The sequence below is a fragment of the Acinonyx jubatus genome, chromosome E1 (assembly GCF_027475565.1).
Source record: "Acinonyx jubatus isolate Ajub_Pintada_27869175 chromosome E1, VMU_Ajub_asm_v1.0, whole genome shotgun sequence".
In the NCBI taxonomy this organism is placed as follows: domain Eukaryota; kingdom Metazoa; phylum Chordata; class Mammalia; order Carnivora; family Felidae; genus Acinonyx; species Acinonyx jubatus.
In genome coordinates this window covers 3,059,634-3,080,614 of record NC_069397.1, presented here as the reverse complement: position 1 = coordinate 3,080,614, position 20,981 = coordinate 3,059,634, and the positions used below count along the sequence as shown (strand labels likewise).

General features: G+C 55.3%; 2 protein-coding genes across 14 annotated transcripts in view; one reads left to right on the top strand and one right to left on the bottom strand.

Moving 5' to 3' along the window:
- The window catches only part of MYH10 (myosin heavy chain 10), a 130,746-nt gene extending 121,613 nt beyond the window's left edge, over positions 1–9,133 (top strand). For all 7 annotated transcript variants that reach the window (XM_027047670.2, XM_027047669.2, XM_027047671.2 and 4 more), the window contains 7 exons: positions 612–740; positions 3,333–3,421; positions 4,177–4,300; positions 4,384–4,592; positions 5,499–5,607; positions 6,516–6,688; positions 7,483–9,133. In XM_027047670.2, coding sequence (XP_026903471.1) covers positions 612–740; positions 3,333–3,421; positions 4,177–4,300; positions 4,384–4,592; positions 5,499–5,607; positions 6,516–6,688; positions 7,483–7,627 — 978 coding nt within the window. In that variant the 3' untranslated portion in view covers positions 7,628–9,133. The remainder of the gene's footprint in view (positions 1–611; positions 741–3,332; positions 3,422–4,176; positions 4,301–4,383; positions 4,593–5,498; positions 5,608–6,515; positions 6,689–7,482) is intronic.
- The window catches only part of NDEL1 (nudE neurodevelopment protein 1 like 1), a 90,809-nt gene that overhangs the window by 27,375 nt on the left and 42,453 nt on the right, over positions 1–20,981 (bottom strand). The window contains exons 9-10 of one of the 7 annotated variants that reach the window (XM_027047715.2): positions 20,944–20,978; positions 16,349–17,592 (exon numbers count right to left, since the gene is read on the bottom strand). The exons of 5 other annotated variants lie outside the window; for them this stretch is intronic. In XM_027047715.2, coding sequence (XP_026903516.1) covers positions 17,585–17,592; positions 20,944–20,978 — 43 coding nt within the window. In that variant the 3' untranslated portion in view covers positions 16,349–17,584. Of the gene's footprint in view, positions 1–16,348; positions 17,593–20,943; positions 20,979–20,981 lie in introns of those variants that run through there. One more of the 7 variants, XM_027047714.2, reaches the window with a different exon arrangement.

The following is a 20,981-nucleotide window of genomic DNA, read 5'->3' as shown; positions in this document are numbered from 1 at the left end:
TTTATCAGAGTTGAGGGACGTCTCCTTCTATTCATCTTACTGAGTTGTTTTTATAATGAAAGGGTGTTAGATTTTGTCACCTGCTTCTTCTGCATTTATTGAGATGATCCTACGGCTGTATTAATTGATTTGGGGTGTCAAATTAATCCTCAGATAAATCCCACTTGGATCTGGGATATAATGGTGTATAATTCTTTTGGATTATACAAACTGATGGATTCAGTCTGCCACTATTTTGTTGATTTTTCCATCTATTTTCATAAGGGATATTGTTCTAAATGTTTTCTTGCGATACCTTTGTCACTGGCACGTACTTTATTTTTTGAGCTTGCACGTGCACACACCAGCGGGGGAGGGGCAAAGGGAGAAAGAAAAGAACCTCAAGCAGGCTCCATGCTGCTTGAGGAACCCAGCTTGGGGCTCGATCCCCCTAGGATCATGACCTGAGCCGAAATCAAGAGTCGGACACAGCCGAATGAGCCCCCCCAGGCGCCCCGCCATATGCTTTCATATTTACAGTGACTGTACTTGGACTTTTATAATCCGGAAACAGTATGTTTAAAATCTGAGAGCAGAAAGTCCTCTAAAACCTTCTTCCTGCTTAATCTTAGGCTCAGATGAAGGATTACCAACGTGAATTAGAAGAAGCTCGTGCATCCCGGGATGAGATTTTTGCTCAATCCAAAGAGAGTGAAAAGAAACTCAAGAGTCTAGAAGCCGAAATCCTTCAATTGCAAGAGGTCTGTTTACTTACTTCCTCATCCATTTGTTCAAAAAATGTTTACCCTGTATATTCCTCTACCTGGCTAACAGCCAAGGGACTGGTTAGTCACTTTTCGAGCGACTTACCAGGCCGTGCTCCACGTGTTATAAAAGGCAGTGGTGTTGATTTAGTGTTGGGAAGCATCAGGATGGTTGAACTCTAAGTGTTCTAAGACTGCCCTGGTTTACATAAGACTGCCCTGGTTTACACTATTCCTGTGGTACTTAAAAGGTAAGCTGCAGGTTTCATTGACTCCCCGAGTGATTCATCTTCTGATCACTTCTTTCATTTATCTGTTTTGGAAGTTCTCCTGAAGAGGGACTGATGGGGGCTTACGTGTGCTATGGGGTCACGTCTGCGGTAGACACACCTGACCATGCAGGTTTAACAGTTTTATGGAGATGTGAGTGACGTACAAAGGACTGCACACACACAATGTGTGTTGTCCACACATCGCTGTGTGAACGGTAAGCACAAGTATTCCAACCAAGGAAAGGGAAGAGCCACTTGAGTTGAAATGTTGTTACCCGTTAATACGAAAACACGCCCACACAAACACCTAGAAATGATGGATTCGTTGTCACCAAAGACCCTGAACATAGAGCAGAGCTTGCAAGAAAGAAGGGTGTCGGGGATGGACAAGGGACTAAAAACCAAGTGAGTCGACACTGAGCAGACCCCAAGGTCCCTGGGAGAGGCAGCTTTCGGTTTGGATCCCTCTTTGTTTTGTTTCCTTGATTTTTGCTCCGATCCTTACTTCCTTTGGGTTTTTCTTTTTCTGCTTTCTTGAGTCGCCCACGTTAATTTTCCATTTTTTCTCTTGTCCGGTTCTGCTCCTAGAACGCTGCACATTCCCCTCCAAGTCCTGTCTTCACTGTGTCCTAAAAAATCTATGCTCTCGTCACCATTTAATTCCAATTTTTTCTCGTTTCAATAATGGTTTCCTTTATTCCATGAACAACTTAAAAGTGTGGTTTAAATTTCCGAATGTGTGGATTTTTGTTCCTGTTGATTTCCGTTTTCTTGCACTGTGGCTAGAGAACAGAGACCAGAGCAGCTGTAGGGTCTGGAACATGACCAGTCTTTAAAAATGCTCCGCGTCTGCTTAAAAGAACACCTGCTCCTCCGTGAAGCAGATGTTCAAGATCTGTGTGGTTCATCGTCGAGCTGACGGGGACACGCTCAGGGGAGGGGGCTCTGGGAGCCTGCCTCCCGGAGGCCCCCAGGGCACGAGCTGCGTACCCAAGCACACTCCCAGCCTTTTCAGAAAGTGTTCATTTCAGACTTTAGATAAGGGAGAAGAGACCCCCTGGAAAGCTAGCCCTGCCCTTCTGTTTCTTTTTCCTTCCCTCAGGCTCCTCCCCTTTCTCCCACGGGTTCCCCCAGTGGGTGTCCACGGCACGCCCGGCCAGTGGGCAAAGGACGGAGCACCAGAGGCCAGATGGCAGAGCTGATGCTCAGTGTTTGTTGATCTGAGGCCCTGGGGTCGGGCCCAGAGTATCGTGGCTGCTGCCCTCCCAGCTGGGCTCGCTCCACCCCACGGGTCAGGACGGCATGTGCCGGAACCCGGGCCTTTCGCCTCCATCCCGTGCGCTAACGTAAGAGGTGAACACACATGCCAAGCACATGGGAGAACTCTCTATGCGGCCCTGCTCCACAGGCATCTTTAAAGCTGTGCTTTTGCCAAATACGGCATTTTCAGGAAGCGCCAGCTGGTGGCAAGAGGCCCAGATGGGGAGAGTCAGAACCCCGAGTTTCTGCCGCCGACCAGTCAGTCTGGGCACTTGGCGAATCGCGTCGTCCGTTAGGCCTCCGTTTCCTCACCTGTGCAGTAAGGGAAACGGCGCGGCTCTCAAATCCTGAGAACAGGATTTTAGTCTTGACCCACGTGGGCTAAGAAACGCACCCTGGCTGCCTCCTGTGGCGAACCCTCTTCCGAAGAAATTTGTGGAAAAGCCGCACCAGGCAGTTCTTCCTCCAGAGGACGGGCCCGGCCCGCGGTTCACAGAGAGCCGCCCGCACCGCCTCAGAGCCTGACTCCCACCTCCCTCGGGAGCCAGGCCCTGCTTACTGCACTAGCCGGAGGGCTCACCCTCGCCCACACTCCCCACGGGAGCCGTGGTCCTCACTTCCCTGCACGACTACCGTGTTTCCTGGGACCTTGATGTTCACTGGTCAGTCCCGTGGACCTGACCTCCAAACTGCACTACTGTGTATGTGACAGGTCCTTCAAGACCGTGAGCCGGTATAGTTGCGGGCTTGCAGGAGGTCTGTGCCGAGTTTAGGATTAAGAAACACCCGCTTTCTAGGGAGGGTGGGAACGGAGCTGCCTCTTCCGTCGGAAATGGCATTAGAGCCCTCCCGTGGACCAGGAGTCCCCTCTGGGGACAGTTGTGCGGAAGGACGTGGACAGTAGCACGTCACCCGGCTTGTCTTCAGCCAGGCTGTGGCTTAATCTCTCAGGCCCGGCAGCAGCAAGGGGGCCGGAGCCAGGGTGGCCGCGGCCGGCAGGCTTCACATTTGAGAAACCCGTTACCCGGAGCTTAAATCCCACTCCGACCTTCCTTAGGAACTCGCCTCCTCTGAGCGAGCCCGCCGCCACGCCGAGCAGGAGAGGGACGAGCTGGCCGACGAGATCGCCAACAGCGCCTCTGGCAAGTGAGTCTCCTGGCAGCGGGCGGGAAGAATGGGCTAGAAACCGGCGACGGTGCCACCCTCCCCGCTCGGGCGCCTGCAGCCCATCCCCCTGGGGGCACACCTGTCACACCGGGAAGGCCGGGTCGTCTGGCATCTAGAAGTCCGTAGTTGACTTGCTCATCCGCTCGGAGCCTGCACGGACGGGCACAAGTTGCTGAGTGTCCAGACTGCCTTGGCGCCGGTCGGCCGCACAACCCAGGCAGACCCCACCCCCTCACCAGCCATTCCCACCGCAGGAGTGAAGGAGGCACAGTTGGAGCTATAGCCCGATTGGTGCAGGCCGTGCGGCCCGGCCGCACAGGTCTTCACGCCCAGACTCGCGAGGTTTGGCAAGCAGATGCCTTAAGACCTTGAGCGCGTTTCTCGCGAAGTCCTAGTTTTTTCCAGTTAAGACTCTTCCTCCGTTTAATTACCGCCCTGAGGATTCATCACGGTCCTCTTCTAGCACAGTCCAGGGTAGAGGGTGCCAGGATCATTTTGGAGGTGGACCCGGGCCGTGGAGGACAGAGGGAGGTGCGGCAGGGAGAAGGGACGGGGCCCGGGCTGGGGTGGCGGGTTCGGAAGTGTCCTCGCCGGGGCTTGTGGACAGACTGGGGGACGGGGATGGGTGCGGGGGAGAGAGGAAAGCCCAGAAAGCTCCAGCGGCGGGGAGGTGAGCTCCCCGGGGTCATGCCGCGGCCCCTGCTCTGAGCGCTGTCCCGTCCCCGCCCGGCCAGGTCTGCGCTGCTCGATGAGAAGCGGCGTCTGGAGGCGCGGATCGCGCAGCTGGAGGAGGAGCTGGAAGAGGAGCAGAGCAACACGGAGCTGCTCAACGACCGCTTCCGCAAGACCACGCTGCAGGTGGCCCGCGCCGCGGCCCGGCGCCCGGGAAGGGCTGCACTGCCCCCGTGGCGCGAGCGACTAAACCCGGCTCTCCTCTCCAGGTGGACACGCTGAACGCAGAGCTGGCGGCCGAGCGCAGCGCTGCCCAGAAGAGTGACAACGCGCGCCAGCAGCTGGAGCGGCAGAACAAGGAGCTCAAGGCCAAGCTGCAGGAACTGGAGGGCACTGTCAAGTCCAAGTTCAAGGCCACCATCTCGGCCCTGGAAGCCAAGATCGGGCAGCTGGAGGAGCAGCTGGAGCAGGAAGCCAAGTAAGAGGGTGCGGCCGCCCTCACCCCCAGACCTCCCTGCGTCTCCACTGCAGGCCGGGTCCGGGCCGAGCCCGGGAGTCGCGGCCCAGACCGCCACACGCCCCTGGCCCTCTGGTGGCACGGGGACACCTGTCACCCGAGTGGGAGACAGAAGGTGGTGTCAGCCCGTGCTGGTGACTTCCTGGTGCCAGAGGAACCCCGGGCTTCCCGCTGTCCAGACTCCACTGCATCCGGGTAAAAGGGCTTGTTGGCGGCTGCCGTAATTAACATGACTTGCCCTTTCCAGCTAACTCCCTGGCTGTCCATTTTTGCATCACATTTGTGAAGGAACGAAAGAATATTCTCTGTTCTCAGTGCATTTCTCCATGTGGCCTATCAGGGCCTGTGTGGGCCCGTCTAGAAGCCTGCTGATTAGCTTGGCTCCAACAAGAGTCACTGTTAGAGCCGCACTAGCCCCTAGCGTCTTGGTAGGCAGTCCGTCAATTTTAAATTGAAACGGTCAGTTAATAAATTGGGTCTTGGTTTGTTTGGTTTTCAGGCTAAAAAGTTAGGTAATTAGAGTAACCAAAGTTTTGCTCTCAAAAAGTCTGAATTCAGTTTATGGGACAGGTAGCTTTGCCCTTGAGATCATCACTGAATAAAGCAACCAATAGCTGTGTGTCAAGCCCCGACACATGCACGTTTTCTGCCTGGCGCCGTTAGGATAGCTGAGAGGGAACCCATACTTTAAGCAGAGGGGAAACAAAGGTTTCCGGGCCACAGCAATTACACCATCATTCTGGTCAGAGGTCGTGGAAAAAGTCTAGCTTGTGTCCTCTCCCGGACAAAAAGGACCTTAAAAACAGTCTCCTCGTTCAGCTGTCGTTTCTAGAGCTGCGAACACTAACGCGTTGGTCACTTGAACAGGGAACGGGCAGCCGCCAACAAGCTAGTCCGCCGCACGGAGAAGAAGCTGAAGGAGATCTTCATGCAGGTGGAAGACGAACGTCGCCATGCAGATCAGTACAAAGAACAGGTAAGGGAAGAAGGCGGGCCCGGCGTTACCGACCGACTGGCGAGGATAAGAAAGCGTCACAAACGTGTGCCGTCCTCCCCCTGAAGGCCCAGAGCAGCTCCTGGGCACTGGCTGGACTCAGGGTGGACACGGACAAAAGAAACGTGCCGTGTGCGGGACCTGCGGGGTCTTCTCGCCTGCACCCAGGCACCTCTGTCTCCGCATCGAGGGGAAGCGCTAACGGGACCGGTTGCCGCGGCCACGTCCTCTCGGTCTGCTGCCTGGGGAGCCCTGCTCTCCCTCTGGCTCCCTCTGCCGTGATGAGACTTGTCACCGCAGACACGGGGAGGGAAGGCGGGCTCCACTCAGGCTCTCCCTCCATCCCCCACCTTCAGGACCTAGTGACACCCAGGGCAGTTCCGGGAGGGGGGGGAGACCCGCGAGGCACTGGCGCGTGTCTGTGTCACAGAGTTCCGGTGTCCGCTCTCCGGACGGCTCTGCACTTGAATCCAAACATACCCTCCAAGACACCCGCATTGAACGGACTGTAGAAACTGCCACCTGCTAGGGCTGGAGACCATCCACATCGTTGGCTCTCGTACTCTGCAGGAAGAGGGATTCCTCCTCATGATCCCACGGGGCACTCCCGTGAAGACCCTAAACTGTGTCGTTTCTGCGGAAAACTCAAGGTGGGGGGGGCGGGTAGGATCTTACATGTTTTAAGTCTCCTTTAGTATATGGTTTGCTTGGTAGACACTGGCTTTGCTGAGAGCGGCAGGCTGACCAAGAGGCTCAGCCCATCCCCCGTGTGTGTGTGTGTGTGTGTGTGTGGCTCTCGGGGTGGTGAGCTGTGCTAAATGCTCAGGATGTGGCCGTGCTGACTCTGATCTCCCCGGTGTGGTCCGACTTGGTCCCGTGACCTCCCCAAGATGGAGAAGGCCAACGCCAGGATGAAGCAGCTGAAACGGCAGCTGGAGGAAGCAGAAGAGGAAGCCACGCGTGCCAACGCGTCTCGGCGTAAACTCCAGCGGGAACTGGATGATGCCACGGAGGCCAACGAGGGCCTGAGCCGCGAGGTCAGCACTCTGAAGAACCGGCTGAGGTGAGCGACCCCAGGGGCTTCCGGGACAGGCGCTGGGTGTCGGAGAGTCCGTGGCGGGAGCTTGGCCAGCAGCCACGTCTGTGGGCCTAGCGCCTGGGCCGGAGGCCCCCTTAGGTTCACGTGCGGTTACTCGTTCTCGCTCCCGAATCACTTGGCATTCACCCCCTCGGGATTCCCGACCTTCAGCGGTCCTCTGCCCCTGATTAGTGGACGACACAAATCCCCAGCACGAAGCTGGAGGGCCAGGCCAGGTGCCCGTCCTTGTCCGGGCATCCGCAGCAAGGGGGCCCCGGTGCCATCGCCCTCCTCCCCACACGGACTCTGACCTGCCCCAGAGCCTAACTCTCTCCCTCAGAACGTGCCAGCACGGGCGTCAGCAAACAGGCCGTGCGCTGCTTTGTGCACAGCAAGCTAAGAACGTTTTTACATACAAGGGTTCTAAAAAAAGCCAAAACAAGAACGTGCACCAGAGGCCTTCGTGGCCCCCAAAGCCTAATTAAAACACGGACTGTCTGGCCGCTGTAGAAATGCTGCTGCTTGGTCAGCAGGTAGGACCTTGCCTCTGTCCGTCTTCCTTCCCGTCTCTGTCACAACAGCTGGCTCGGGCGTCCCGGACCGGGGCCCTCCCGCTGGGTGCCCCCCGTGCTGGCGGGGGCGCAGGAGAGGCGGCCGCAGAGCCTTTCCCGACCCCGCCCGCCCACCCCACGCGGCGTCCTGAGGAAGGGCGCCCGGTTCGAGTCCGCAGGTGGCGGAACAAGCGCACAGCCCCGTCGTCTGCTCTGTGTCCTCTCCAGGCGGGGCGGCCCCATCAGCTTCTCCTCCAGCCGGTCTGGCCGGCGTCAGCTGCACATCGAAGGGGCCTCGCTGGAGCTGTCGGACGACGACACGGAGAGTAAGACCAGCGACGTCAACGAGACGCAGCCGCCCCAGTCCGAGTAGAGCCCCAGGAAGCCAGCGGAGGCGGTACAGAGGGACAGTGGGAACTCGGCCGGCGCCAGCCTGCCTCGGGGCCTCCCACACGTTGAGGAAACTGGCGAGCTCTGGGATTCCTTCCTGAAAGATCAACTGTGTCTTAAGGCTTTCTGGCCTCCACATACTGTATCCTGCTTCAGATTTAAGTACAGTTGCTCCCCTTTTTATATATATACGTACACAAAACCTACACCTATTAAACAGACTGTCTCATCCTTGCATCTATTTTCCATATATCCACCCAGAGACCATTTTATAATCCATGTTAAGAAGAGAACTCGTTTTCCAGACAAACTCCAGACCCTCGTTGCCAGTCACTGGGTTATGGGGGGGGGGGGGGGGCAGCCCTCCCCTTCCTCCCCCACCCCCCCGGGGGCTGCCCAGTCGCTCTGCATGCTCTCTGTCGACAGACAGGTAATTTAGTTCTGTGTTCATGTGGCCCCTGACTCCTCAGCCACATCCAGTCTCTTAGAACATTGTGGAACGTAAGCTGCACTCGTATCTCCTTGTATTTCCTCCCAATAACGATCGACACTATTTCAGTGAGCAAACTGTGAAGGGGGCTTCGGAAAGACCAGGAGGGTGGGTCGCGTTGGGGGGGAAGCGGCATCCTTTCGGGGGCACCATGAGTTGGCGATGTCGCCACATCTCTCCCTGTGATCGGTCCCCTGCCAGGGCCGGTCTGTGCGGCTGCGGGTGGCGGTCCCACGCGGACCCTGAGCCCCCCAGGCCCTGCCCATGCACTCACTAGTCCTGGTCCAGGCGCAGGTATAGCCCCGGGCAGAGGGTGGCGCACAGCACCCCCCCCCCACCACCCTCCCAGCCAGGCTCGCATGCCGACCTTTGCAAATTCAGCCGCTGCTTTGAGCCCAAAATGGAAACAGTAGTTTTGTGTCCCAGACTCCAAGTTTGTCGAGGAGGTTTTACCGAACCTCGGGAACCGATGCCATCTGCCTGAATGTTGACATGCCCGTGGACGCGAATCTTTTTTCATTTCTCTTCCTCCCTTCCCCCCGGACAGTGTTACAGTGAACATTTAGCATTCTGTTTTTGGTTGATAGTTAAGCAAACTGACATTACAGAAAGTGCCTTAGACACTACAGTACTAAGACAACGTTAAATACATTATTTGCCTCTGTAACAACTTACTGTATAAGTTCTGACTTTGCTTCATATCATGTACCTCTCTAGTCAAAGTGGTATTATAAACATTCAGTGACAATGAATCAGTGTTAATTATAAATCCTTGATCCTCTGCAACGTGCTTGAAAACACCAACCTTTTGGGTTAAAAGCTTTAACATCTGTTAGGAAGAATTTGTCATGTGGGTTTGGAACCTTTGGTTTCCCCCCCTTTACGAATTGTACTGGCTGTTGACCACCAGACACCTGACTGCAAAGAATCTTTTTTCTTGTATTCCCATATTTCTAGACAATGATTTTTGTAAGACAATAAATTTATTCATTATAGATATTTACGCCTGCTCTGTTTACTTGGAGGAAAAAGCACCCGTTGAGAATAAACCGACCTCAATAAACGACAATAATCGTGTAAACATGGCATCTGTTTTCATCTTCTGTTCTCAGCGTCCCACCTGGGCTCTGACTGGAGGCTGTGAACTCCAGACTCCAAACGCGGCCGGCCAGGCCCGCCGTTTCCGAGGGCGCTGTGCTCCCAGAAGCTGAGGGGTGACGGACTGGCTCTCTGGGCAGGCTTGGCTAGGAGTCCGGCTCACACAGTGGCCCCAGCGTGTGGACACGTGGCGGGGGGAAAGGGCCGCTGGGGCTGGACACCCAACGGCTAGTGGAAAAGGGGGCACTTCAGGGCTGCGAGATGAAGCCTTCAGGAGGGTTTCGGGCACCAACCAGTGCTCATTACCGGATTCCGTGTTTCAAGCGGTTTCAGACTACGGCTTCGGGCAGGATGTCCGCACATGCTTTGGGTAGAGGCGCCCGGGTGGCTCGGTGAAGTGTCCAACTTCAGCTCGGGTCACGATCTCCCAGCTTGTGGGTTCAAGCCCCACTTCGGGCTCTGTGTTGACAGCTCGGAGCCCGCTTTAGATTCTGCATCTCCTGCGCGCTCTGCCCTCCCCAAATCCTGCTCACGCTCTCAAAAATAAAAAAACAAAAAAGGGGGGGGGGGGGCACCTGGGTAGCTCAAGTCGGTTAAGCGTCCAACTTCAGCTCAGGTCGTGATCTTGCAGTTTGCAGGTTTGAGCCCCGCGTGGGCTCTGTGCTGACAGCTCAGAGCCTGGAGCCTGATTCGGATTCTGTGCCTCCCCTCTCTGCTGCTCCCCTGCTCACGTGCTCTCTCTCTCTCTCTCAAAAATAAACGTTAAAAAAATTTTTCTTAAAATGCTTTGGGGAGGATTCAGGGGTGAGATCCAAGGGCAGCCTCCCTAGTGTGGGCCAATGAGGAGAGGCTGAAATGAAACACGAGGGAACACACAACCCCCTAGAGAATGTGGATTTTTTTTTTTCTATTCCGTGACAGTCTCCGGTCAGGCCGGTTCTGGTTGGCCAGGCTGCCTGGCTGTGGTGGGGATGTAATAAAAAAAAAAAAGGCAAAAGCGCTCCCTCTGTCCTGTGTCACTACCACACAAGAGGAGGAGTGCAGTACCATGTTTCACGCGTGTCCTCACCCTCACGTTCAACGTCCCACCAGGCGTCTGTGGACTTGGAGCTTTGCGCAAAAAGCAGGAACCCTTGCCTGGTGGCCGGCTTGACTGGTGTTACGTCGACAGCGGTAACGGTGTTTCCCGCACCGCTCGGCCGTCCCGCGCCAGCACAATCGGGACACATCACCTGCGTGGACTGGTCCCATTCCAGATTCCACAAAGATGTTCGCCAGAAGGAACCTCTCCTAACAAGCCACCGTTTTGTAGTCCAAGGAGAGGCAGCCCAAGGAAGAGGGTGTGCGGGAGCGGGGCTCCGAGCGGGTCAGAGACTCAAGCCAGCCAGCTGCCACCCAGCAGGGGCCTGGCACATCGTGCGGAAGATTTCAGGCCGGACCAGGGAAGCCCTGTCCTTTGCCGAGACGAGGTTTAGACGCAGTCGGGCTCTGCTGGGGTTTTATCTGCGAGCTGTCATGCGGAACACCGCAGGCAGGCGCTTCCTTTTTTAATGCAGATGGCCCAGAGATTATTTTAATTTGCTTTAGTGGGGATAACAGACCTGTCCCTAGCCTGGCTGGCTTGAGAGTATACTTTTTTTTTTTAATGTTTTTATTTTATTTTTGAGACAGAGAAAGAGCATGAGCAGGGGAGCGGCAGAGAGAGAGGGGGGGAGACACAGCATCCGAAGCTGGTTCCATGCCCTGAGCTGTCAGCACAGAGCCGGACACGGGGATCGAACTCACAGACCGTGAGATGATGACCGGAGCTGAAATCGGACGCGTAACCGACTGAGCCGCCCAGGAGCCCCGAGAGTATACTTCTGAAACCCCGCCATCAAAGAGACCAGCCCTGTCACATTTCCGTACTGCCACCGATCTTCCCCGTCCCTGGAAACCCCAACATCGATGAAGTATGGGCCAGAGCACCAAACTTGCTCCCAGCTGGCCCTCCCTATGGCTCTGGGTCTGACCGACCTGTGGCGCCTTCCTCCTGAAGCCAGTGTGGTCGGGACACAGAGGTGGCTGTTGTCAAGGCTGGGGAAGAAAAGTGCCCACAGCTGTCACACTCCAGGAAACACCACACCCTGTCAGGTGGAACTTGACCACCTCAAAAAAAGAAGAAAAAAAAAGAAAGAACCCATGGTGGAACAGGCCGTGGGCTGGAAAGTTTAGAAAGTGAGACGGTGGCTTCTCTCCCCTGGTTCCAGGACAGGGCGTGAAGCCTGCAGCTGAGACCAGAGCCAAGTCCCAATCCGCACAGGCTTCCAGTCACTCTGGGAGGGATAGGTCTGCACCGACAGCTTTCCCGCATCCCAAGCGTTGGCTAAAACGCCGTGTCCCGTGCCAGCTGGGAGGACCAGCCAAGGACCCTGCACGCCCGGCTGCCATTGGGGAATCTAGCAAATCGCATGAAGGGTCTCATGCAATTCTTGCCAGAAATCAAACACGAAACTCTCTAACAAGGATGTGGAACCAGAAATTCGCATCTGAGTGAGTCAGCGAGGTCTGTTTGTTTTCTGAGTAGCCTAATGGCTCCCTCCCTGCTGCCCGGATGTCATGAAACCTTATTTAATGACGTCATGTGACACAATCAAGACCGTGAAACACTGGCTCTGACAGAGACCTCCCTCGAAGTGCTGTGCTGCACAGATTCTGAGATGCCCATGTTCTCACATATGGGCATCATCTCCCACGACCGCCATCAACAAGGGGCAACTGTGACCTTGTCATCGCCAGGCTCCTCCTGGTCAGGTCGGGAAAGCCCGACATCAGACCTTGCAGAGTAAGTATCAGCAACTTAGAAGAAACTTCTGGAGCCAAGAGCAAAATAAAGCTCTTCAGTAGTGCTGAACGTCACCAACGCCCACCATGGCCCAGAGGATGACGCTGTTTGAGGAAACACAACAGAACTCTGGGCGGTGACAGTTCAGAGCGCCGGAACCACAGTGCAAAATTTCAAGAAAACCTCTTCTGTTTTACTTTTTATTTACGAACCGTGATACGGAAACGTGCCTAACGTGGTCAGAAAGAGCTCTTTCAATAAATATAAAAAGTCTAAACGAGCATTTCCCTTGGCGCAGTTTTCTTAATGGGTCACAAAATAAAGGTGTATCTTACAGGTGCTGGGTTTGAGATTCTAGGAGATTCTGGGGAGCCTGAGGGGTATGTGTATTTTTAACTTGCCCAACAGGGACGGCCAGTCGGCCGGCAGAGGTCAGGGAGCCCCTGCTTTGTGCTCCCGGCCCAAATTCTCAGCACAGAGGTCTCCGGGCCAACTTGGACCAGGAAAGAAAATGTTTCATCACTTCCATTTTGAAAAATGAATTTGGGCAACTTCACAGGAAACTGTAGAACACACAAACTATCTGCATCTTTTTATTTTTTTTTTTTTTTTTAAATAAAGCTGCAGACAACACGCTCATCCGTGTCCATTTCCCAGTGGCTACTCCCATCCCCGTGTGTTAGCACGTCCGCACGCCCACATCTCAACGGCCCCGTGGTATTCTGTTCGGCTACGGAGTCCTCGTGACCATCCCCGGCCATCAGACGTTCACGTTAATGCCGCTGAGACTGTTTTATTCGTCCTTACTGCTATGGGCGATCTTCCCAAAAGGAGAAAGAAGAGTTTTCCTAGCAGATCACACTGCTACACTGATCAAAAACTTACAGAGAGTAACTCAGTGACACCAGTAATGCAAAAGTGTACCTATTCTCCTAAATCCTAGGTGACAACGGAACTTGATTTTTTTTTCCTCCCTGGCTAAAGCAATCACTATCTTTGGAGACAAAAAAAAAAACGTGTTTCTTAACTCCACCGACTACCTACAGGGAGCAACGGGGCTCTGAGCTCATTCAGACCTCACTCTCCTGACCGTGAATCCAAGCGCGTGCCAGAGAACCTACTGCCCAGGCCTGCCAGCCGAGCGCCCTCCTCCCTCGCCTCCCACGGACGGATCGTGACAGATCGTGACGGGGGTATTAGAAAACACCCCACAGACGGACAGATCTAGGTTCAGCGTGCCTCGTTTCCCTCGGGGAGGCTTCAGAGCAGACAGGAAACCCTAGCAGAAGACCTGTGGGGGCAAGCGTGACTCTGAATGGCCAACCCCACGTGGTCGCCAGCGTGACTCTGAATGGCCAACCCCACGTGGTCGCCCGGCCCCAGCACCTGCAAGCTGTGTTCTCGTTTCAAATTTGCCTCTTGACTCGCGCTGATAAAGGAAGTCCGCCACGTTAATCCTTACAAAAGGGCTACCGCATTCCCCTGTGTATCATGTTTTTAACTGCCATGGGACCAGTTTTCAGGTGAGACACGTGAAGTCACAGGGAAGTGACTCACAAACACGCCTCCTCACCCGGCCCCCATTTTTAGGAAAGACTCAAGTAACAAGCCTCCGTTTTTAAGGTCCAGCTAATGTTCTCAATTTGCTTCAAACTTTGGGGCAAATATAGACAGGAACACAGTCGATGAAGTAAAGCTGGAATGATGAAAAGGCTCATCTTAGCGTCCTCTAACCTCACTGCTGGAACCCATCCCCGGGCTGGCCTCGTTCCCACCAGCAGCCAGGCAGGACGGCTCTCCGCCCCCGGACACCTCCCCTTTCCCAGAGGTGCCAGTGTCCATGTTGGCCCTCGGAAGGGCCGGCTGGGAGAAGCAGAGTCGGTACCCGACCGGCACAGGCCTGGGAGACCAAGCTTGTGTGAGCCCCCACGGCTCGTCGTTTCCAAGCAGCCAAAACCGGCTCATCTCCTGAGACATGAAACAGAGTCGAGGCCAGCCAGCGAGGCCCCGAGCCTGGAAAAGTGGAGCACGCAGCAGAAAAGACCCAAGCTGGTTTCCAGTCCCGGCTTTTCTGTGACCTTGCTGTGCGAGCTCAGGCCCGAAACGGAAACTCTGCGCCCCCCCTTCCCATCTGAAAGCTGGGCTGAGCCAGCTCTTCCTGCTCTCAGGCCACCTGTATCTCGTTCTCCCGTCCTCTCCTGAGCTCAGCATTACACCTCTGGCTTCTGCTCTTAACTGAGTTGATGGGGTGCAGTTTCTGGCTATTCTGGACTGGAAGGAAGCAGAACACTGGCCCCTGCTCACCTGTAGGAAGGCGTCTGGGGGGCAAGGGGTGGGGACGGGCGGCGAAGCTGCGTGTCACTACCTGGGGGGACCAGCGCAGGGAGGGCTCGCTCCTCAAGGGTTCGTGAGAGCCGGGCTAAGCAGGGCATCAGGAGTCCTGGTGAGAGAGCACACTGAGACAGGCGGCTGATGGCTGGATGGGCAAACAGTCCAGGGTGGGGGCGCCTGGGGGGCTCAGTCGGTTAAGAGTCCGACTTCAGCTCAGGTCACGATCTCACGGGTACGTGGGTTCGAGCCCCGCGTCGAGCTCTGTGCTGACAGCTCAGAGCCTGGAGCCTGCTTCGGATTCTGTGTCTCCCTCTCTCTCTGCTCCTCCCCTGCTCACACACTCTCTCAAGAATAAATATTTTTTAAAAAGTCCGTAGGGGCGCCTGGGTGGCGCAGTCGGTTAAGCGTCCGACTTCAGCCAGGTCACGATCTCGCGGTCCGTGAGCTCGAGCCCCGCGTCAGGCTCTGGGCTGATGGCTCGGAGCCTGGAGCCTGCTTCCGATTCTGTGTCTCCCTCTCTCTCTGCCCCTCCCCCGTTCATGCTCTGTCTCTCTGTCCCAAAAATAAATGTTGGAAAAAAAAAAAAAAAAAAGTCCGTGGTAACTTTCATGCCTGGTGACATAACACACTATCTGAGCAAGTACAAAGTAGCCTCTTCAGCCAAATGATCCAAACGGAAGGCGGAGGATAAGACCAAGAAGTCAGCCGGCTTCCTCAGGGGCTCCTGTGCCAGGGGCCGCTGCAGCTACAAAAACACCCAAAAATACGTGAGGGTCTCCTCCTGAAGCCTGCAGCTTACACGGCCCTTTCACGGACCTGCCCATGCTCTCCTGGACCCAGAAGTGGCAACATCTGGTAAATGACAGACACATGGGTTCCTGCAGCCAGCGCCCCCCCACCCCCCAGTCATCACTGACCAACAGTCTGCAGGGGATCATCCCAGGGGCGTCTAGCTGGAAGGGAAGTGAGAAATCATCTGGGAGCCAGGGGCCAGGATTCAGGGCTCAGGGACTCATCCGTGCCTTAATTGCATTAGCTCTACTTCTGTTTTCCATCTGAGGCTCCTGCATGAATACAGAGACCTGCTAGGTCCTTAAACCTCTGATCGGATCCAATCCTTGCAGAGATGGTTGGGATAGAAGCTGGGAGTAGAGACGAGTTCTCTCTGCAACTGCTCGGCCGGCGCACCCAGGCCCAGCACACTCAGCACCCCGAGGGTCTCTCGGTGAGTCCGCTTACAACACAATCTCAGAACCGACTAACAAGATATTTCTGCCCCGTACTAACAGAAGAGATTTTTACAAAGGTATCGGACTTATTCATGTTTCTTATTTCCTTACAAATTGGATTCACTTTTCATTCACTTACAGTTTTAAGACTACAGACTATCTGGTTTATTTTCACTCATCATTACAAGCATTAGGGTTCAGAACCTGACACATTCGTACAGCCGCCCCAGTCCCCCCGTCCCTCAAATCCAGTCACTTTGTGTCTTTGCTCCCAAACACCTGGCATCTTCTCTCACTTGCCAACATCAACCTGAGGGATGAGGACAGAAGCCCAGAGCCAAGTGACATCCAGCCCCAGAACACGGACACATGTCCTAAAAGCAACACATCCAGAGGGCCGGCTCCTGGATCCACCACCCTGTCCCTCCCTCCTCCCTCTTCCCAGACCACCATGTGCAGCCCCAGGCCTTCCTGGAAACTCCTGGAAATCACAGCTATGAGCAGAGACCGGCACCAAGAACCAGCATGAGAACACCTGCATCAGACACCTCCTCGGGAGACCGCCCAGCTTTTCTTTGCACCGCCCCCCCTCCCCCCCCCCCCCCCCCCCCCACAGCTGCCATCTGTCTGCACACCTCGAGTCAGAACCCAAGGGACATTTCTGAACCGGGCTTTGCAACTCTGGTCTTCTCTCCCAGGCTGGCAGAAACCCAATAAAGCAACCTCAATCCGTTTTGTTTTGGTTTTTTCTGTGAAATTTATTGTTTCCACATTAAAAGATTTTTTTGAGGGCAAGTATTTTCTTTTAACCACATGATGATCCTATGCAGCTGCCCAGAGTAGGACACCATCGTAAGTCATTAACATGCCGTGTGAGTTCTGAATAAATAAAAGCTACAAAGCCCAAGTTATATACAAATATCTTAGGCGATAATGTTTACAAACCTATGTACAATAAAACAAATGTAAACAGTAAATGCAGCATGAGAGTAATCAAGATGATCGGGAGCAACCACTTACGGCCAGTCTGCCCACCAGAAGCCCCCTGAATGGGGCCGCTCGACGCTTCCTAACACAAGTGGACAGGCCCTCAGAGGACAAAACAAAACGCCCTGAAAGATGTCGCTTAACTGAAGGACCAGAGAGCTGGCAAGGAGGCTGCCCCCGCCCCTCACCCCGAGTCTGAGGCACACGGATGAGGAGCAGATGGTGCCCCGGCCCCAGAGGCTCCTGCTAGCTGGGGTCCAGACGCGCATTTCGCTGCTCTGGGAGGCAAGTCTATGGAATGATAACCACTAAAGTAAAATCAGAAGGTGCAGAAAATGTTCCCTAATTCAGTGACCTTCCCGACCCCCGACCAGCAGCAGGTCACACGGTGGGGAGTGGAGCTGGAGAACACGCGATCATGAGCGCTGAAGAAGCGTGGGCGGGAGCTGGTGGGAGCTGGGGGGGGGGGGGGGGGGGCAGGGGCACGTGTTGACCTGATCTGGGGGAGACCTTCTAGAAGGTCGGCAATGTCTTAAACACAACTAAACCCTATCCGTACAGCTGGGTGGGAGCTATGGGGCAGGCGTGATGATGATGGGTACTTCTGCATCCAGTGACCAAGGAGTACACGGACGTGCCACCTTGTGACCCACAAAAGTGCAATCATGTGAGACCAACGGCACCACGGCGAGAAGAGAAAACAGCCAGTATTGATATCGCGCAGAGTCCTGGGGCCAGGCAGGGCCCAGCAGCCGCCGCCGCATGCAGCCTGCCCTCTGCCAGCCGTGGGGAGGCAGACGCAGGGGCCCAGGCTGGGCCCAGGCACCGAGGGACGAGGCGTGGGTGTCCTGGGCTGTTGGAGGAGGGCAGGCGCCCCCACCCGGAGGCCGGGCACTCACACACTGAGAGGCAGCATACCCGGTGCTGACGACGGGCGCGAGGAGCCCAGACCAGGAGGAGGAGGCGCTGGGTCAAAGCCGTTTACTGCCCTGTGGGGGTGACCAGAGCACAGAGGGGAAGGGAAGGGAGGGAAGGGGAGAGAGAGACACTGTCATTTAAAATCACTCGACACCCGACAAGAAATGCACATGCCCTCTACGGGCACTCCCCTTCCGGCCCACAGCAGGATCGTGGGGCCCGGGGAGAGAGGCTGCCGGGAAGGCGCCAGCCGGTCAAAGCCTTGAGAACTCGGGGGTGCCGGAGCGAGATTACATGCTCCCCGCTCGGCAACTCCATCCTGCCAGCCACAGCCCTGACCTCTCCCCTGCGGAGCTGGGCTGAGTGTCTGCCAACGGGGAAGTCGCTAAATAAATGATGGTGCAACTCAACAATGAATTCTATACGACCATTAAAAACACATGCCACAGCCTTAATAGCACGGGGAAGTACTCAGAATGTAATTAACACTAGGTAGAATGAGCAGTTACCGACCTGTATGTGTTCAACGACGTGAAGGAAAAAAGTAGTTAGGTGCTAAGATTCTAAACTGCAACCTCTTATATAAACGGACGTTATTTCTAGGCAGCTACATCTAGAATGTGTTAGAATGTGCAGGGAGGGGGACGCTACACATATATGCACATAAAATCATATATGTTACGGAAAGAAAATTTAACGAGTTACTTTTCCTCCATCTGGGTAGCGGGTAAATTTTGTTTAATACTTTATACTTTTTCTTTGTTTTCCCAATCTCCTACACTACACGTGAATATCTTAACAAGACGGAGGAAGAAGTAACTGTTAAACTGTTTCCCAAGCAGAGCCAGACAGGGGAGGCTTCTCTGCAGAGGCCTGAGTGCCGTGCCCAGCCCAGCCCAGCCCCCAGAGCCTGCAGCCAGCACCCGGCACCCAGGCCCAGAAGGTGCAGAGCGCCCCAGCCCCGCCCAGCGGCCCCACAGCCACAGGAAGCAGCCAGCAAAGGAGCACAGGGCTGGAACCTCTCTCAGGAAGCCACGCAGCCCTTCCATACTGAACACACTCCCGGGGAATCCGCCCCACTAGCGATCTGAGAGGTGCAGCCAAGCGCGGGGCCTGCACCATGCCACGCGTGCCATCGCTGTCCCCCGCCCTCCCTGCCACCACCTGCTCATCACAGGGGTCCGGGGAGTTGAACACGGGCTCAAGGAGAGAGGTTCTCTTCAAAGGAACGAGAACAGACACACACACCCTACAGGTTCATCGTTTCATACACTGAAGAAGCAACTCGGAGAAACGGGCATGCACAGAGACGACAAATGACCCTGACCGCTCTGAAGAAAGAGTTAACATCTGAACTCTGAAGTAACCAAGCTCAGAGCAGAGATGCTGCCTTTGGAATCAAGCCGGGTACACTCAGACCAAGAGCAAGAGGAGGGGCTCTGGGAGGCGTGACCCCCCCCCCCAACTTCCTCCCCCAGCGAGCACACCCAGGAGCTCCCCTTTCCTTTCTGGGCTCGGGGAGGGCGGACATCCAGGCTTCATCACCTGTGAAAACTTCAGATCACCCTCTCCATTCTGCCTGTGACTCTCCTCAGGGCAGGGCCGCACCCCGCCTGCCATTGCAGCCTCCACGGGACAAGCCCCGGCTGTCATTCAAGCAGCCAGTCCCAGGGCCCCAGGACCCACTTCCTAGTCCTAGACGCTCAGCAACAACGAGGCAGGCCTCCGCTTTAAACATGTGACCACCAGACTCCGGTCCCAGAGCACGACACAGGCCCCGATGGGCACCAAGCAGCGGCCGGCACCTGTTCCCCCAGGGATGTGCAAAAACCCCAGGAGAATGGCCCCACATGCAGGTTTAGGGCTGGGGTTCCTGCATTTTCAAGCTAGATAGACCTTAAAAAACGCCAAGTTCATCCCTATCGTTCTATTACTAAAGAGACCAAAGCAAGCCCAAGCCCAGCCTAGGCTCACCCCGTGAACTTGTCAATGGGGGCGCAGGCCACATTCTCTCTTCCCTGTCTGCGCCTGGTCAGAGGGCACCTGACAGCCCTCGGCAACAACTCCGGTGCTCCCGATGCCGCCCAGCTCTAACGGGGAAAGCAGCAGTGCAATCCAGAATATAAGAGGAAAACAAGTAGGTGGGCGATTCCTCTGTGTGGGCAGAAATGCGAATTCTTGATTTGAAGGCAGGATGATGCACAGAGAGTAACAACCTGCCAGGGCCTCTCTGGGCACCTGAGTCAAGGTGTGGGAAGTAAAAGGCTGGGGCGGGGGGAGGGGGAGGAGAAGAAGAAAGAGGAAGGGAGGGAGGGAGGGAAGGAAGGAAGGAAGGAAGGAAGGGGAAGAGAGAGAGAGAAAGAGAAACAAACAAACCAAAGGAAGGGAAAGAGGAAGGGGGAGGAGGAAGGGAGGAGGCGGCTGTCTGCCGAGGTCCTCTGGGGAACAGAAAGCTGTGCAGTGGGGAAAAGGCTCCAAGAGAAGCAACACCCCCTGCCCCCCACATCGGGTTTCAGGAGCAGCAAAAGAGCCAAAGGGACATGTCCCAGTGGAGAGGGAACGGGCAGGGATGGAGAACCAGATCTGGGAATCACCTACACCAAAAAGGTCCCAGAAGCTATGAAATGTCATGGTCTTACCACCACAGTCTAGTTCGAGAGTCTGAAAAATGGAGAATCTAGCTAAGGGCAGATACCAAGGTCGGCTGTAAAATGGCAACAGAAGAAGTGAGAAGGCGGACAGAGCTAGTCAGGAGGGCAAGAAATCTCTCGTGACAGAGACAAAGCACGGAGACGGAATCCTTCCGAGCAGCAAGGACAGGACGAGAGAAGGCCGGAGGTGCTGCGTGAGCGCAGGCTCCCAGATGAACGGATGCTCACACGAGCCCCAGCAGCTCTGCGAACTGAAAGGTGCATTCCTGACAGGACAGATCGTACACACACAAGTCCATCTAGAACATTCCAGCATACTTGGGGATACACGAGTGAGTGTGGAGGAGAGAGCCCCCACCAGCACTGGCGCCTGCCTTGAGAAAACAGAGGGCTCCGGGCAGCAGGAAGAACCCTAGTCCCATGAAGTCGAATCAGATGTGATCCCCGGGCCTGACAGGGACACTCCACCCCCTCGCCCAGACTTCCAGCGTCATCACCGCAGCCCCTGACCCTACGTCATAGGGGTCACAGGCCTGCCGGCCACAACGGCCCCAGGTCCGCCACCACCAACTGTCTTGTCCTGCGCAGCCGAGCCAGTACGAAGGGGGACAGTCGGCCCAACGGGAACTTGACAGGCCACTCGCGGGCTGTTAAGTTGGTTAAAGCAGAGTCAGCCCCATGCAGTTAGTAACACCACTCTGTTAATGCGTCTTCCACCATATACCATGACTGCGAAAGAAGGAAAAGAGCACAGCAAACAAATTCAGTTACCCATGAACAACGTGGGAAATATGACTTTTTCTTGCCTA